Below are 17,134 nucleotides of genomic sequence, written 5' to 3'. Positions count from 1 at the left end.
GAGGCTGTGTAGCTGAATCAGGTCATTATGCAGAACTTCGGGACTGACATGTTCCAGTGCTCCAACTCCAATTCTGGCATCCTCCCTTTCTGTCAACTCCATAGTGTTGTACAGGCTTCTTCTTGTGTCAAAGGAGAAGGTAGCGGATAGGTGATAACTTTATATGACCAGGCATTGAGTTTAATTAAATCCAGTACACAAGATGATAAGACAATACATGGTGCACAGAATGACCCAGAATGACACAATATATACATAAAATATAGAATATTCACATTGTATTCACATTTCATATAGCAAGTGTAATCGAATATCCAGTTTCAGTGTTCTTTTTCCCCGTCTGTCTCTTTCCCCATCTGTCTCATTGCCCATCTGTCTCTTTCCCCGTCTATCTCTGTCTCTTTCCCTGTCTCTGTCTCTTTCCCTGTCTCTTTCCTTGTCTCTGTCTCTTTCCCTGTCTTTTTCCTTGTCTCTGTCTCTTTCTCTGTTTTTGCCTCTTTCCTTGTTTTTGTCTCTTTCCTTGTCTGTCTCTTTCCTTGTCTCTGTGTCTTTCCCTGTCTCTTTCCCTGTGTCTCTCTTTCCCTGTCTCTGTGTCTTTCCCTGTCTGTCTATTTTCCTGTCTGTCTCTCTCTTTCCCTGTCTGTCTCTCTCTTTCCCTGTCTGTCTCTCTGTTTGTCTCTTTTCCTGTCTGCCTGTCTGTTTCCCTGTCTGTCTGTGCCTATCTCTTTCCCTGTCTGTCTGTGTCTGTCTGTCTCTTTTCCTGTCTGCCTCTTACTCTGTCTGTGCCTATGTCTGTCTGTCTCTTTTCCTGTCTCCCTCTCTCTCTCTGTCTGTCTCTTTCTGTCTCTCTCTGTTTGTCTCTCTCTATCCGTCTTTCCATCGACATCTTATTACCTCACACATAAGCTTTTTATACTAACAATCTATTTTGTTCCTATAGCAACCACTCACAGCTCCTATTAACAACCTGTAGCTCGCAGCTCCATTCACTTTAACGGAGGCAGGTTTTTTTGAGAGTAACTGTAAAGCGTGGGGTTAAATTTTCCAATCAAAACATAGTCTATGACGTTCCCTGAGTCACATGAATAGTCTGTGCAAAATTTTGTGATTGTAAATACGACGGTGCGGATTCCTTTGGCGGACACACACACACACCCACCCACACACACACACACACACACATACACACACACACACACACACACATACACATACATACAGTGAGCTTTATATATTAGATAATAAAAAAACAGATTCAAAAATACTAGAAGTCTGAGAAGCCATCTTTTTTTTGTATAAGAAAAACTGATGAATTACTGATGAGAAATCTTGACACACGGGCAAAACACTGATGAAAATCTGTTCCGGCAATTAAGGAAAATCAGTCCCCTAGTTTAAATACAAGAAAAAAAATGGAGGAGGGAAGGAAACCTCCCATGAATTATTCAGTGATTCTTGGGAAATTCGAAACATGGCAATTCATGAAATAATATATATCACTGATTCTAAAAATATCAAAATAATCCATACAACATGGGAAATTGATATATTGTTGCCACAACAATTTTATAAGTGGCTCAGCATTGAGACAATGTTATTTGTATAAAGAGAACTTGTTGGAAACCTCCCTGACTGTCCAGTAAGAGCTGCCAAGCTGACGCCCGGTTCACACTGGCATTGTGGCATCGCTGTATTTGCCTGGAGCTGCCCTCCATTCTGATTCACTGTAATTAATTGTTAATCTAGCATGTACAGCTTGCAGCATAATCTAGTTTATTTCTAGCTTTCACTGGCTGTGAATGAAATCAGCAATGTATTCACAGGTTCTGTCAAGCATAGTATAATGTGTATAGCCAGCTTGTGCATGTAGATATGGCAGCCCTGTGTTCCCTACAGAGACGTACTCCGCAGCGCACATGCTGTTACTTGTATTAGATGCATAATTCTCATTTCTGAAGTGGAATATGTTTTTTTGTATTATGCTTTTAACATGATTATCCACTTGTGCAATATGAGCCATTTTGTACATTATTGTTCCTACATCTTGTTGACTGTAAATCACAAACAGTGCCCCCCACTGTCCTCAGCCCCTCTGTGGTACTGCAGCTCTGACTCATTTGTACCAATTGAGCTTCAATATCAGACATTAGCTATGCACAGTTTTTGGTAAGTACTCAGGTTATCTCATGTAAGACATTCAATGAGAAGCTTTATTATGCATTGCTCACATAACACTTTTTGTGGAGATTATCATCACTGTCCCCATTGGGGCTCACAATCTAAATTCCCTATAAGTATAAGTGTCTTTGGGAGGAAACTCACAAAAACACAGGGAGCATACACAAACTCCTTGTGGATGTTGTTCTTGGTGGGAACTCAGGACCCCAGTACTGTAAAGCAACAGTGCTAACCACTGAACCCCCATGCTGCTCAAACCCAGTACCAGAGTACTGCAAAGCAACAGTGCTAACCACTGAACCACCATGCTGCCCAAACCCAGTACCCCAGTACTGCAAAGCAACAGTGCTAACTACTGAGCCGCCGTGCTGCCCAAACCCAGTACCCCAGTACTGCAAAGCAACAGTGCTAACTACTGAGCCACCGTGCTACCCAAACCCAGTCCCCCGATACTGCAAAGCAACAGTGCTAACCACTGAGCCACCATGCTGCGCAAAGCCAGTACCCCGATACTGCAAAGCAACAGTGTTAACCACCGCTAAAGATTAATTCCGCTAAAGATTCATTCATTTTTGTTTTACAGGTAGATTTGGTTCGCACATTTACATTCCGCAACTCCAAACAAACCTATACTGGAATTCCTATTATTGCGGCTAATATGGATACTGTGGGTACATTTGAAATGGCAAAAGCTTTGGGCAAGGTGAGATTCTGTCAAAACAAATTTCTTTAACATCCATTAAAACGAGAAACCATTACATTATTTTACTTAAAGAGTGTACATTATTTTAATCTTCACTCGTAAATCAATAGTCACATTATAACACTAAATAAGCAACTTTTTAATAATCTGTTTAGAAACATCTACTGCTTTCTCATCCTGGACTTATTTTTCACATTCAATTCATTATTAAAAACGGTCAAATCTGTATATAGTGAAGACTGACTTTCCCACGACTGAGATAAGAGTTGACAGTTGGTGCTTCTAAAACTCTATGTAGAGAAGAGGTGGAGGAGCTGTTCTGCTGCAAGTCCTCCTAAAACAACAGGTACAGTTCTCCATAGAACTCTATGAGCACCAACAGTCATTTCTTATCTAACTAATGGGAAAAGCAGTAAGCTCTGAACAAAGATTATTATGCCTGTAATTTAAGAATGTTGAGAAAGGAAGAGCCCGGACTGCTGACCCGAAGGGGCTTAAGGGAGGGCTACATGACTAGGAGGGATGCCAGGCCATAGGGTTAATAAGGGGTTAATGGAGAAAGTCAGTTTGGGCGCGAAATTTGGGGGTGGTGCTAAGGGGCAGTTAGGATCAGGGGTCAGTTTGATTGGTCAGGGGGTGGTGGCTATAGGGGGTAGTATATAGGGCAGGTCAGAGGGGGGGTGGGTCATTCCTACCTGGACGGTGACTGGAATCGTTGTGGCTGGATCCCGAAGATGGAGGATTTCATGGCACAGATGAAGAGGATGGCGGAGCAGCGTGGACAGCGTTGGATGGACGAGCAGCTCCAGCGATGGTCCGGCGTCGGCGAGGAAGATGGGACCCCCCTGCCTCCGAAGCGGCAGCGAAGAACTCGGCCCCCGGAGCGCCTCAGCCCGGAGATGACGCCGAGGAGCCGGCGGCGGAGACGGAGCCCAAGTGGATGTGCGGCGGTGGATCCAGGAGCCGGAACGTCGCGAGGCCCCGGCCGGAAGTCGGGCCGCGGGCGCCAAGGCAACGGGGCGGTGAGCGACACGGCCGGCCTCCCCTCCTCTTCCGGTTCGCGGCGCACGGCAGTGACGCGCGCGTCGCGGCCGCGTGGCCCGGCGCGGTCACCTGACCCGGCGCGGTCACCTGACCCGTCGCGGTCACCTGACCCCGGCGCGGTCACGTGGTCCGCTGCGCTCACGTGACCCGGCGTCCCCTGGTGCTCCGGCGGCCTCGCCTGACCGAGCGCGCTCACCTGACCCGCTGCGGTCACGTGGGGCGGCGCGGTCACGTGGGGCGGCGCGGTCACGTGGGGCGGCGCGGTCGCGTGGGGCAGCGCGGTCACGTGGGGCGGCGCTGTCACCTGACCGGGCGCTGTCACCTGACCGGGCGCGGTCATGTGACTCCGCGTACTCACCCGTCCCGGCGCGTCCCCGCGATCCGGCAGGCTCGCCTGACCCGGTGCGGTCACCTGACCCGCCGCGGTCACGTGGGCCGGCGCGGTCGCGTGGGTCGGCGGGGTCGCGTGGGCCAGCGGGGTCGTATGAGCCAGCGGGGTCACGGGGGCCAGCTGGGTTGCGCGGGCCAGCGGGATCGCGGGGCGCAGATGAGGCCACAGTGGCGGCGGCAGCAAGGTCCAGGAGCAGAGCGGGGCCCCTGCAGGAGCATGGGGTCCCAGTGTCGGCGGGGGAGTCCGTGCGGAGACGGCCCGGATCAGCGGGGCCCGGCCTGGGATCGCAGCGGAGGGACAACGATGGGACGGCGTCGGGATCAGCCGGAGCACGCGGGGATGCCGGACGGCATGCCCCAGGCGGTGTATATGTGGCGGAGCCAGCGTCTGGATCGTCGCGGAGGATGGATGGTGCTGCGGGCGGACGGGGCCTAAGGTCGAGTCTGCCGGACGGCGGGCTCCCTGGGCCTGGGTCCAGTGAGGACGATGAGGCCACCCTGGAGGAGGACGGCGCGGAGGACGGCACCGGGGACCAGATCGTGGAGGTCGGCGAGGCGGCTGGAGTGCGACGCGGAGGACATGTGACGGCTGTTTCGGGATCTTCTCGGAGTCAGCCTGGTAAGACCACGGTTTCTTCTATTTCTCGTGCATCTGGTTTGGCTATGGATGGTGTGTCTGGTGATATGGATGGCGTGCAGGGCGTGAATGTGGTTGGTGGTACGGGTGGTTTACTTGGTGGCCCGAGTGGTGGGCGGGTCGTGAATGTGGTGACGGGTGACGGCAGTGTGGCATCCGAGTTGTTGAGGTTGGTTAGGGGTTTGTTTGCCCCTGCGGGGGGCCCTAGCTTGGTGTGGCAGGGAGCGACGGGGCAGGAGGTTGCGACTCCTGCGGTTGGAGGGGTTGCTAGTGGCAATGCGGTTGGTGAGCCGGTGGTGGCGGCTCCCGCGGCCCCAGCTGCGGCTCCCGCTGCCGCAGCTGCGGCTCCCGCTGCCGCAGCTGCGGCTGCAGTGGACATTGTTCGATTGGATGACAAGGCGAGAGGGGAAGTGTATGTTTGCTTTGATGGCCCGTTGGGGGCGCATCTGAAGCAGGAGACCAGGGAAAAAATATGGAAGGATGAATATGTTGAAATATTCTCATTGCTTCCGTTGGAAAAGTTTAATCTGGATCGGGTTAAACCGGATGAGAGCAAAAAGGACGAGGAAGAACGGCGGCGTTATCGCCTTATTCCCCGCACTTTTCAGAACTGGTTGCAGGCCTTTGTGATACTGGCCGGTGTGGTGGGGGAAAAGGCTCCGGATAACTGTACGGCGCTTTTTTGTTATCTGGATTCTATCTGTGAGGCGTATAGGACCTATGGGGGGACTGCTTGGCTACGGTATGACGAGCAGTTTCGCCAGAGGAAGGCGGTCAGACCCAGTTTACGGTGGGACCACAAAGAAATTAGTCTATGGATGCGGCTGATGGCTGCGCCGAAGTCGGCATCACAGTCCTTTCCAGGGGGCACCGGCGGGGGATCATTTGGCACCTCGTCGGGGCCCAAAAAGGGCGTTTGCTGGCAGTTTAATGAGAAGGAATGCCGGTTTGGGTCTTCCTGCCGATTCAAGCACGAGTGTTCGGGCTGTGGTGGCGCCCACAGTCACCTTAAGTGCTTCCGGAAGGGAAAAGGAAAGGCCGCTGAGTCTTCGTCAAAAAGGGAGGACCCCGGTGAGGGTAGATCGGATGGCGCCGTTTCTAAGTAGATACCCGGATCGGGGGTCGGCGGAATTGTTGAGTGACGGTTTTAGTTTTGGTTTCAAGATACCGTCAGTGGTTAAGACGGGAGAGATTCGTTTAAAAAATTTACAGTCGACTCGCCTACATGGTGAGATTGTTGCGGATAAGTTACGGAAGTAGGTGGAGCTAGGACGGATGGCGGGGCCTTTTGATGCCCCTCCATTGCCGGACTTGGTTGTGTCCCCGTTGGGGTTGGTCCCGAAAAAGGAACCTAACAAGTTTCGGCTCATCCACCATTTGTCCTATCCTACTGGCCGGTCGGTGAACGATGGTATTGATCCTGAGCTGGTTTCGGTTTCGTATGTCCGTTTTGATAAGGCTGTGGAATGGTTAAGGAAGTTGGGTTGTGGTTCGCTTTTGGCGAAAACGGATATAGAAGCGGCCTTCCGCCTGTTGCCGGTGCACCCGGACAGTTTTCACCTGTTGGGGTGTTGGTGGGAGGACAAGTTTTATGTAGATTGTTGTTTTCCTATGGGCTGTTCAATTTCATGTTCTTATTTTGAGAAGTTTAGTTGTTTCTTGGAATGGGTAATTAAGGAGGAGGCGGGTCTAGATTCAGTGTTGCATTACTTGGACGACTTTTTGTGCATGGGGCCTGCGGGATCCTCGCAGTGTTCCCTTTTGCTTCGGACAGTGGAGCAGGTTGCTCGCCGGTTTGGCGTTCCGTTGGCGCCGGAGAAGACGGAGGGTCCGGTTACGGTTTTGAAATTCCTGGGTATCGAGCTGGATACGGTTGCCATGGAGTGCCGCTTGCCGGAGGACAAGCTGGTGGATTTGAGGCGTTGCGTTCAAGGGGCCATTGAGGCCAAGAAGATTCGTTTACGGGACTTGCAGTCCCTGTTGGGGAAGTTGAATTTTGCGTGTAGAATATTGCCGATGGGGAGAGTTTTTTCCCGTCGCTTGGCTCAAGCCACCACCGGTGTGTTGCACCCTTTGCATTTTGTGCGTTTGAAGGTGGAGCATAAGGCGGACCTGAGAGTGTGGTCCCGTTTTTTGCAGCTGTATAATGGACGGTCATTGTGGCTTCGTGAGGTGGTGTCAAATGAGGAGTTGGTGCTGTATACGGACGCGGCGGGATCCGGTGGTTTTGGCGCATATTTTGGGGGGAGATGGTGTGTCGGCAGGTGGCCTGATTCGTGGCGGGTTTGCGGTCTGACTAGGAATTTGGCCCTGTTGGAACTTTTCCCTATTGTCGTGGCCTTAGAGGTTTGGGGACAGGATTTGAAAGACAGGAAGGTGCGTTTCATGTGTGACAACCTGGGGGTTGTTCAGTGTGTTAACAAGTTGACAGCTGATTCCCCCCCGGTGGTGGATCTCTTGCGTCATTTGGTGCTGAAATGTCTGGAGTTGAACTTGTGGGTCTGCGCTGTACATGTGCCGGGGGTGCTGAATTCTGTGGCTGATGCTTTATCTCGCTTCCAGTGGGACCGCTTTCGAATGCTGGCGCCGGACGCGGAGCAGCAGGAGACCGTATGGCCCGTCTGGTTGTGGGACCTGGTTTGCAGCCGGCCTGGGAATTGATCCGACACTCGGTGGCACCCAGTACGTGGCGCAGCTATAATTCAGCGTGGGACCATTGGCTCGAGTTGGTTGATGAGGTGGGAGGTCATGTATCTGAAGGTGACAGAGTTTATTTAGTTTTGTTCATGTTGGGCAGGGCTAAGGAAGAAGGCCTTTCGTGGTCGGCCGTGGCGGGCAGGTTAGCGGGCATTTCCTTCTTTTTCAAGTTATTGGGCTGGAAGGATGTTACGAAGGATTTCTGGGTGCGCCAGGTGATGAAGGGTTACCGGAGGGCGGGGGCGCGCCGAGACCTTCGGCGCCCGGTATCTTTTGAGCTGCTGGGCAAGCTGTTGTCGGTGTTGCCTCGGGTGTGCTGTTCGGAGTATGAATGCCAGTTGTTCGGGACCGCTTTTGTTTTGGCCTTCTTTGGGGCGTTTAGAATTAGTGAACTGGTGAGCAGAAACACGAGGAGTCACGGAGGTTTGTTGCTGGAGGACGTGGAATGCGGTATGGATGTGGTGCGGTGTTGCTTGAGACGGTCAAAGACGGACCAGCTGGGTAGAGGTCGGATGGTGGAACTATGGGGTGTACCTGGTTTAGCGGAGTGCCCTGTCAGATGGCTGTCGGCGTTTTTAGAAGTGAGGGGAGCTCGCCCGGGGTCCCTTTTGTCCCACCAGGACGGGTCAGCCTTGTCGAGTTACCAATTTGTCTGCATCTTTCGGAGGTGCCTGCAGTGTTGCGGTCTCAACGAGGCTGAGTTCGCGTCGCATTCCTTTCGGATTGGGGCTGCGACTCAGGCGGCTCGTTGGGGTCTGGGCGCGCAGGCTCTCCGTAAGATTGGACGATGGGACTCGGCCAGGTTTAGATCTTACGTCCGGCCGAACTTGTTGTGAGCTATTGGTGGGGAAGGGGGTGGGGTCGGGGGCGGTATTTGTTTGGTAATCATTACCCATTTTCTTCCTCGTATCCCCCCCCCCCCACCCCCTCTGTGTTGTCACCTTTTTGTTTTGTAGGTTTACCGTTGTTGGTGTGGGTGCTCGGCCACTCATACGTGTATTGGGGGGCGTTTCGTGCGGGAATACGACCGGACGGCCGCCAATTGGGGGTTCCCAGAGAAAAGGCTACTGTGCGATGGATCGGGGTCAGGGGCATGCTGTGGAGTGAGGTGTTGCCTACCTGGCGCCACCATTCGCAGCTGGACAGAGCACCGGACGTGGTAGTACTACACGCGGGTGGGAATGACCTGGGTCTCCGGGCTTCCAGGGACCTGATACAAGACATAAAATGTGACTGCCTGCGGCTCCTGTCTTCCCACCCGGGTCTAGTAATTGTCTGGTCGGATATGGTTGCGCGGCTGACATGGCGGCACGCCAGGTCGGTGGAGGCAGTAAACAGGGCGCGAAGTAAAGTGAATCGGGAGATTGGGCGGTTCATTTCCCGGGTTGGGGGTGTCTTTGTTCGGCACCCGGAGTTGGAAGCGGCGTCCGCCGACTTGTTGCGCCGGGACGGGGTCCATTTAAATTCGGTGGGAAATGATATTTGGGCCTTAGGGCTGATGGAGGGGCTTGAGAAGGCTTTGTTGGTGTGGGAGGACTCGCGCGCACAAGGGGTCATGCGAGCTCGCGGTGGCGGAAAGGAGGGGGGTGTCTGAAGGTGGGGGTTTGCACAGAGGAGAGGACGGAACCAAGTGCCGGAGCGGGTTACCTCTAGTGGTGCAATTGTTTGGTAAACGGGTCCTTGCTGGGTTGAGTCTCAGCGGGACATAGTGGGGGCAACATCTGGCTTGGGCTCTCGAGTCGGTGTGTTGCGGCTGAGGGTCAGGAGACGGGCTGATGTTGCAAAGAACATTTTGGTTAACCTTCAGGTACCCCCCCCTTCCTTTTTCGGGTTCTTCAATGAAGAGTTGTATTGTTACATGGCTGATGTTTATGTTATGAATAAATGGGGCTGCTGTGGCCTTTATATTCCAACGTCACACAGTGTTTGTGTTTATTTTAGATAAGAACCCTAAGGGGTAGGGGGTTGTTGGGGAAGGTCAAAGGCCTTCAGTCAGACATTCCGGAGTCAAGGAAGAGCCCGGACTGCTGACCCGAAGGGGCTTAAGGGAGGGCTACATGACTAGGAGGGATGCCAGGCCATAGGGTTAATAAGGGGTTAATGGAGAAAGTCAGTTTGGGCGCGAAATTTGGGGGTGGTGCTAAGGGGCAGTTAGGATCAGGGGTCAGTTTGATTGGTCAGGGGGTGGTGGCTATAGGGGGTAGTATATAGGGCAGGTCAGAGGGGGGGTGGGTCATTCCTACCTGGACGGTGACTGGAATCGTTCCCGCCCGCCCGCCCTAATTGTGGATTCGACATCGATGAAGAAAAGAAGGAAGATCGTATTTGTCGCAGCGGCGGAAAGGAGGGGGGTGTCTGAAGGTGGGGGTTTGCACAGAGGAGAGGACGGAACCCAGTGCCGGAGCGGGTTACCTCTAGCGGTGCAATTGTTTGGTAAACGGGTCCTTGCTGGGTTGAGTCTCAGCGGGACATAGTGGGGGCAACATCTGGCTTGGGCTCTCGAGTCGGTGTGTTGCGGCTGAGGGTCAGGAGACGGGCTGATGTTGCAAAGAACATTTTGGTTAACCTTCAGGTACCCCCCCCTTCCTTTTTCGGGTTCTTCAATGAAGAGTTGTATTGTTACATGGCTGATGTTTATGTTATGAATAAATGGGGCTGCTGTGGCCTTTATATTCCAACGTCACACAGTGTTTGTGTTTATTTTAGATAAGAACCCTAAGGGGTAGGGGGTTGTTGGGGAAGGTCAAAGGCCTTCAGTCAGACATTCCGGAGTCATGATCAGTTCAGGAAAAAGAAGCAGTTTCTTTCACAGATTGTAAGCAGCGAGCAGGTCCCTCACTCCTCTTGGTATCTGTTGAATTATGTTACTCTGTAATGTCTTTACTGTCTGTACAAGTCCCCTCTGAATTGTAACGTGCTGTGGAATATATTGGCACAATAGAAATAAAAAAAATATTATTATTTTCACATGTACTAATAATTTCTAAAAACAATATTACAATGACGGCTACTCTTTTTTAAGTTATATACTGTATGTGTATTATAGTGATTTGCACATGTACGCAATGGCATGATCTTAAACTTGTAGCTTATTTCTCTACACCTTTTTATGATATTTCAATACAGTACATTTATTTAAAGAGGACCAAACACCAGGATTTTGCAATATGAATTAACGGTAGTGCCATACAGGCAGTGAGATGCAGAATCCAACCATACATTTTGTAGAAAGATCCGATGCTTGGTTGCAGACATATATTTAATATTATTATTATTAATAATAATAATAATAATAATAATAGTAATATTTATTCACTTATATAGCGCCATTAATTCCACAGCACTTTACAGACATCAGAAAAAACTGTCCCCTTGGGGCTCACAATCTAAATTCCCTACCAGTATGTCTTTGGAGTGTGGGAGGAAACCCCACAAAACACTGGGAGAACATACAAACTCCTTAAAGATGTTGTCCTTGGTGGGATTTGAAGCCAAGACGCCAACGTTGCAAGACTGTACTGCTAACCACCCAATTTTAGAAATGCCTGGCACTTTGATTGACAGGTGCAACGGTGATGGGCCCTTGTGGGTTGGATCCTTGACACTTATTCCTCCAGTGTCCTCGCTGATGTAGAACGTACAAGCACAGTGGATGGTAATGATAGAAATCTCATACTCACTGTGCTTCTTTTAATGGGGCGTTACTTTCCACATGTCAAGTTATCCATCCCCTGATGAAGCTGTAAGGATACAGCGAAACGCATTGGACTTGATTTTTCCCCTTGACATCCTGGTTGCAGGCAGGTGGCTTTCTTATTGTAAGCCTTATTTTCAGTGATTTTGCTGATCTCTGACATCTATAAAACACTTTCTATATCCTGGAAACATTGTTTGAATTTATTGGTCATTTCTTCTATACTCCTGCACATTTGTATTACTGAATACTTCACATGTCTGTATGATTTCAGCATTAGTACTGAATACCTGCGTTTTGATTGTATTTATTACTACTGATTACACCCTTATTATGACATCCCATGGTTATTCAGATGTTTGTGTCAATTGGTCATAAACGGTTTTAACATTCACAGTGTTTGTGTTCCTGATCAAATAAAATTGTTTCCATTTGTACCATATACACGCGTGTGCGGATCATATATGCATAGTCTGGTTTTTATTTTCGATTCAACGCGTTACAGATTCATACACGTTCTGTTGGTAAATGGACAGACAAGATTTGTTGATAACCCATATTACGCCCAATATTTAGGAGTATAATGTACTGCTGCATGTTCTTTAATATACATCTTGGGCAAATATAAAGTAATACACTGTGCATAGTATTATATACCATATATACATTACATAAATAAGCTAATTATGAATGCGTTGTGCTAAATATACCAATTTTCTTTCTTTAAGCATACATTATTTACTGCAATTCACAAGCATTATACATTACAAGACTGGAAGAATTTTGCATCCACATCTCCAGAATGCCTCGAGGTATGAATACTATATTTTTTATGTTGTTTCTAACAAAGCATAAATGTACTGAAACTTTCCATTACTGGATTTGTAGACTTTATTTCTCACAATTTTCAAAAGGATTTTACTCTGTAAATATGGACAAATGAATAGAAAGTCCAATTTTTCAGTGTTGGCCAGCTGATAAGAGACTCCTATCTCATGGGATTTGTGGCCCTTACCCCCTGACCTATGTATAGTACATGTATCATGCATATAGAGCACTTAACAAAATGAACTATGGCCACCCTTCACATTTGTCGTCAATCAGATGGAATTTAAACTCTTAAAGATTTTTTTTTACATTTTTGTTTTTTCCTCCTCTTCTTCCAAGAACCATAACTTTTCTGTGATAGTAATTGTATGAGTTCTTTTTCCCTGTGGGAAAATTTATTATAGTTGCGAGTGACGCCCTTTAATTTTATCATATAATATACCGAAAAATGGGGAGTAAAAAATCTACATAAGGTGAAAATTTTACGCCATTCATTGTGCAGTAAAAATGACCTGATTACATGATTTTTCAGGACAGTAAGATTACGGTGATACAACAAATAGTTTCTAATGTTTTAGTGGCTTAAAAAAAAAGAGAAGTTTACAGAAGTGAAATTTGAGTCTCCATTTTCTAAAACTTGTACTTTTCTTTATTATTCGGTTGAAGCTGCATGAGGAGTTGTTTTCTGCATACCGGGCCGCAGTTTTATTGGCATTATATAGAGGCACATGTGACATTTTCATAGCTTTGCATTGCATTGTAGTTGGATTTGAGAAAAAGGGGGAGGGGTCCTTTTGAATTTTTCCAGGTTTTTTTTTATTTTTTCGCCTTCATGGGGCATTTGAGTTTGGGCTGGTGTGATCATGTCAGTATTGAAGTATATAGGAAAACTAACGGTAACGAATGGAGCCCAGCATTCATGTCTGGCATGGTAACCCACCAGCTCTCCACAGTCGAGTCATGAGGTGTGGTGAGAGGTGCCCAAACATATGCTTACCCAGATTGCACCCACCAAGATTGCACCTTCCAAATGCATTTGTCAAAGACTGATAGTGACCTTTAAGTGGATAAGCTAGGTCTGATTACTGCTGTTATCAGGAGCTGAGCTTGTGCCATACACCTGGACCCACCCCATTTTATTTATTGATTTTAGTCGCTTAGGGTATGTGCGCACATTGCGTTCAATTCTGCAGCGCGTAAGTCACTGCATGTGCGTCTCAGAACGCAGCCGAAAAAGCTGTGTTCTGAGACTCATTCGACAGGACGCAATGTGCGCACATTCCTGGAGAATTTATGCGTTCTGGATGCTTGCTCTGCCATAGACAGAGTGGGAAAAGCATCCAAAATGTACATTTTTGACAGTGCGGTCCAACTCAGCTCTGCAGCATCCCCATAGACTTGCAGCAGAGCCAAGTGGAACCGCACTGTCAAAAAGAGCATGACTGGCTGCGAGACAGATCCGTGCGATCAGAATGAACTCGGCTGAACTTCACCAGACTTCATTGTGATCGCGCGGCTCTGTGCGTCTGCCGCGGCTTAATTTGCGGTCACACATGAAGGACTCACCTGTGATCGCAAATCCCCTGAGTGACTGCAGTGAGCCGCACGATCAGCTGTGCTTTCACTCAGGTTACTCATGGCCACAGCTGCAGTCCTCCACCTGAGAGCAGTGGTCACGAGTAACCTCAGTGATAGCACAGCTGATCACGCGACTCACTTCAGTTGCTGCATGGAGCTCACAGGAGCGGCGGTGTTCTACTGCCGCTCCTGTCAGCTTCCGATGTATCAGAGCTGGAAGCGTCATGGGACCTTGCATGGATTACGTCGGACCTGGAGGTGTTTTTGAGGGGTTAATAAATTGGTGAAAGAGGGGTTTTTTTTGTCTTTCATTACAAATAAAGGATTTTTTGGATGTGTGTTTATTTTCTTTAACTTCCAGGTTAATCATGGAAGGTATCTCAGGGAGACGCCTGCCATGATTAGCCTAGGACTTAGTGGCAGCTATGGGCTGCTGTCATTAACACTTTATTACCCCGTTTGCCACCGCATAAGGGCAATTTGGGATGAGCCGTGTAGAGTCCCGGGACTATCGCATCTAATGGATGCGGCAATTCTGGGCGGCTGTTGGCTGATATTGTTAGGCTGGGGAGCTCCCCATAACGTGGAGCTCCTGATCCTGAGAATACCAGCCTTCAGCCATGTGGCTTTACCCTGGCTGGTATCCAAATTAGGGGGGCCGCACATCGTTTTTTTTTTAATTATTTTTTTTTTTTAACTGCTTGATATAGACATGCCCACCGGCGGCTGTGATTGGTTGCAGTGAGACAGCTGTCACTCAGCGTGGGAGAGTGTCTGACTGCAACCAATCATAGGCACCGGTGGGCGGGGGAAGCAGGGAATACGTGATGGATTAATGAGCGGCCGGCATTTTCAAAAGAAGAGAAGCAGCCACAGTGTGAACGCCGTGCAGCGTCGCATCGGTGATCATGGATCGGTGAGTATGAGAGAGGGGGTGGGAGGGAGAGACCGACATGGACAGAGAGAGAGACAGAGACAGAGAGAGAGACCGACTGACAGACCGACCAACAGAGAGAGAGACCGAAAGACCTGCGTTTATTATGTCAAAAACACATGCAGATCGCTAGTAAAAAGCACGTGAAACGCATTCTTTCTTGAGAAATATACGTTTAGACATTTCTCATTGACTTCAATGTTATTAAAACGTTGCCAAAATGGCAAAAACAATTGACATGTTGCTTCTTCAAATGCAGGGATTTTGACAAATTTTCCGCAACTAAAATGCAGCGTTTGTAAATACATCGTGCGCACAAGAAAGCCCTATTTTCCATACACTTTGCCTGGAAAGCAAAACGCATGCAATTTTGCATTAAAACGCTGCAGCTCAAAACGCTGCTGAAACGCATGAAAAAAAATCAAAGTGCGCACATAGCTTTATACAGTGCTTTGCAGACATTAAAATCACTGTCCCCATTGGGGCTCATAATCTAAACTCCCTATCATTATGTCTTTGGAGTCTGGGAGGAAACTGGAGAACATGCAAACTGCTTGGAAATTTGATCCCCAGCACTGCAAGGCTACAGTGCTAACCACTGAGCCACCGTGCTTCCCGTAATAGTACATCATGAAGTAGGAAGGGCTTAAATATGGTATTCTTAGAGAAAATTGTACGGACTGAAACAAATTGCTAAACAAATATGGTGCCATCGCTACTGCAAATTGAAAGTAGCATCCTGAATAAAATAATAATATATGTGAGGTAGCAGCATTGCTTGGGCAAAAACGTGAGGCAGTGAGGCAGCAGCGTGTTCACATCAACGGTCTATTTATTGTTGCAGCATAAATAGATCCAATTTCCCACTGTCAAAGTCTCTTCCGGATCACAGCCGGTGCATATAGACAAACTCTTTGCATCAAAAAGTCTTGTTACCTTAGGACCCCGTTAACCGCAGGGATCTGTATAAGGTTCTCCTAGGCTGACACTCTTGGCCTGTGTTCACTCCACACAGAGCCAGCCCAACTCACACAGCATGTGTTAGCTTCACCAAGCCTGGCTCTCAACTGAGACACACCCTGCTGTGCTCTGCATGATTTAAATGAAAATGCCGGACATGAGGATTGCTACAAAACCTGGACTGGGAGGAGGGATCTGTCTCCCTGTTACCCTTTGTGCTATACTCCCAGTAATAGCTATAGCAAACTCAGAGGGTTTCCAGACACATTCTGGGGGACACATAGCGGTCTTCAAATATTACCCCTGTCACTGCCTCACATATCCTCCCCCTCAGTTCAAACGGGCGGGGTTGAACTTTTGCCAACATACAGGGACCTCTGGACAGGGCATCCGCATTGCCCTGCAACCTACCAGCCCGGTGTTCCACAGAAAAGTGAAAGTTCTGCAAGGAGAGAAACCACCTGGTGACTCTAGCATTTCTCTCCTTAGCATTCCTCATCCAGACCAAAGGGGAGTGGTCTGTCACCAGGCGAAAGTGTCGCCCCAGCAGGTAGTAGCGGAGGGATTCCAGAGCCTATTTTATGGCCAGGCACTCCTTCTCCACTATGTTATAGTTCTTCTCTGCCGGGGTGAGTTTTCTACTCAAATAGGTGACCGGGTGCTCCTCTCCATCTACCTCCTGGGACAGAACTGCACCCAGACCCACCTCAGAGGCATCTGCCTGCACTATAAACTCCTTTTGAAAGTCAGGGTTGACAAGGACAGGCTGACCACATAGGACAACCTTTAGCGCCTGAAAAGCTTCCTCTGCTTGTGTATTCCAGTGGACCATAACCGACTTCTTCCCCTTTAAGAGATCGGTCAAAGGCGCCGACCTTCCAGCAAAATTGGGTATGAATCGTCGGTAATACCCCATTATACCCAGAAAGGCTCTTACCTGTTTTGTGGTAAGGGGACGAGGCCAGTTTTGAATGGCTTCGATTTTGTTTACTTGTGGCTTGATAACCCCTTGGCCTATCACATACCCCAAGTAACGGGCTTCTTTGAGACCCATAGCACATTTGCTTGGATTCGCCGTCAGACCAGCAGCTCTGAGCGAATACACTACCGCTTGTACCTGAGATAAGTGGGTGCTCCAGTCACTGCTATAGATGATGATGTCATCCAAATATGCGGAGGCATATGGTTGATGGGGTTCTAACACTATGTCCATTAATCTCTGAAACGTGGCCGGAGCCCCATGTAAACCAAATGGCAAGACGACATAGTGATAGAGCCCCCCTGGCGTGACAAAAGCGGTCTTTTCTTTTGCCGCCTCTGTCAGCGGCACCTGCCAGTAACCTTTAGTGAAATCAAGAGTCGTGAAGTACTGGGCCCGTCCCAGTCTCTCTATCAGCTCGTCGACCCTGGGCATGGGATACATATCAAATTTCGAAACCTCATTTAACTTTCGGAAGTCATTACAGAATCTTAAATAACCGTCTGGTTTCG

General features: G+C 48.9%; 1 protein-coding gene across 1 annotated transcript in view; it reads left to right on the top strand.

Annotated features, from left to right (window-relative positions):
• Positions 1-17,134, top strand: part of GMPR (guanosine monophosphate reductase) — a 140,491-nt gene that overhangs the window by 33,630 nt on the left and 89,727 nt on the right. Inside the window, exons 2-3 of the mRNA XM_075314728.1 lie at positions 2,762-2,881; positions 12,072-12,155. Of these exons, the coding sequence (XP_075170843.1) occupies positions 2,762-2,881; positions 12,072-12,155 (204 nt within the window). The remainder of the gene's footprint in view (positions 1-2,761; positions 2,882-12,071; positions 12,156-17,134) is intronic.

This window comes from Anomaloglossus baeobatrachus, chromosome 6, assembly GCF_048569485.1.
Source record: "Anomaloglossus baeobatrachus isolate aAnoBae1 chromosome 6, aAnoBae1.hap1, whole genome shotgun sequence".
Lineage (NCBI taxonomy): Eukaryota > Metazoa > Chordata > Amphibia > Anura > Aromobatidae > Anomaloglossus > Anomaloglossus baeobatrachus.
This window is presented reverse-complemented; position numbering and strand designations above follow the sequence as displayed.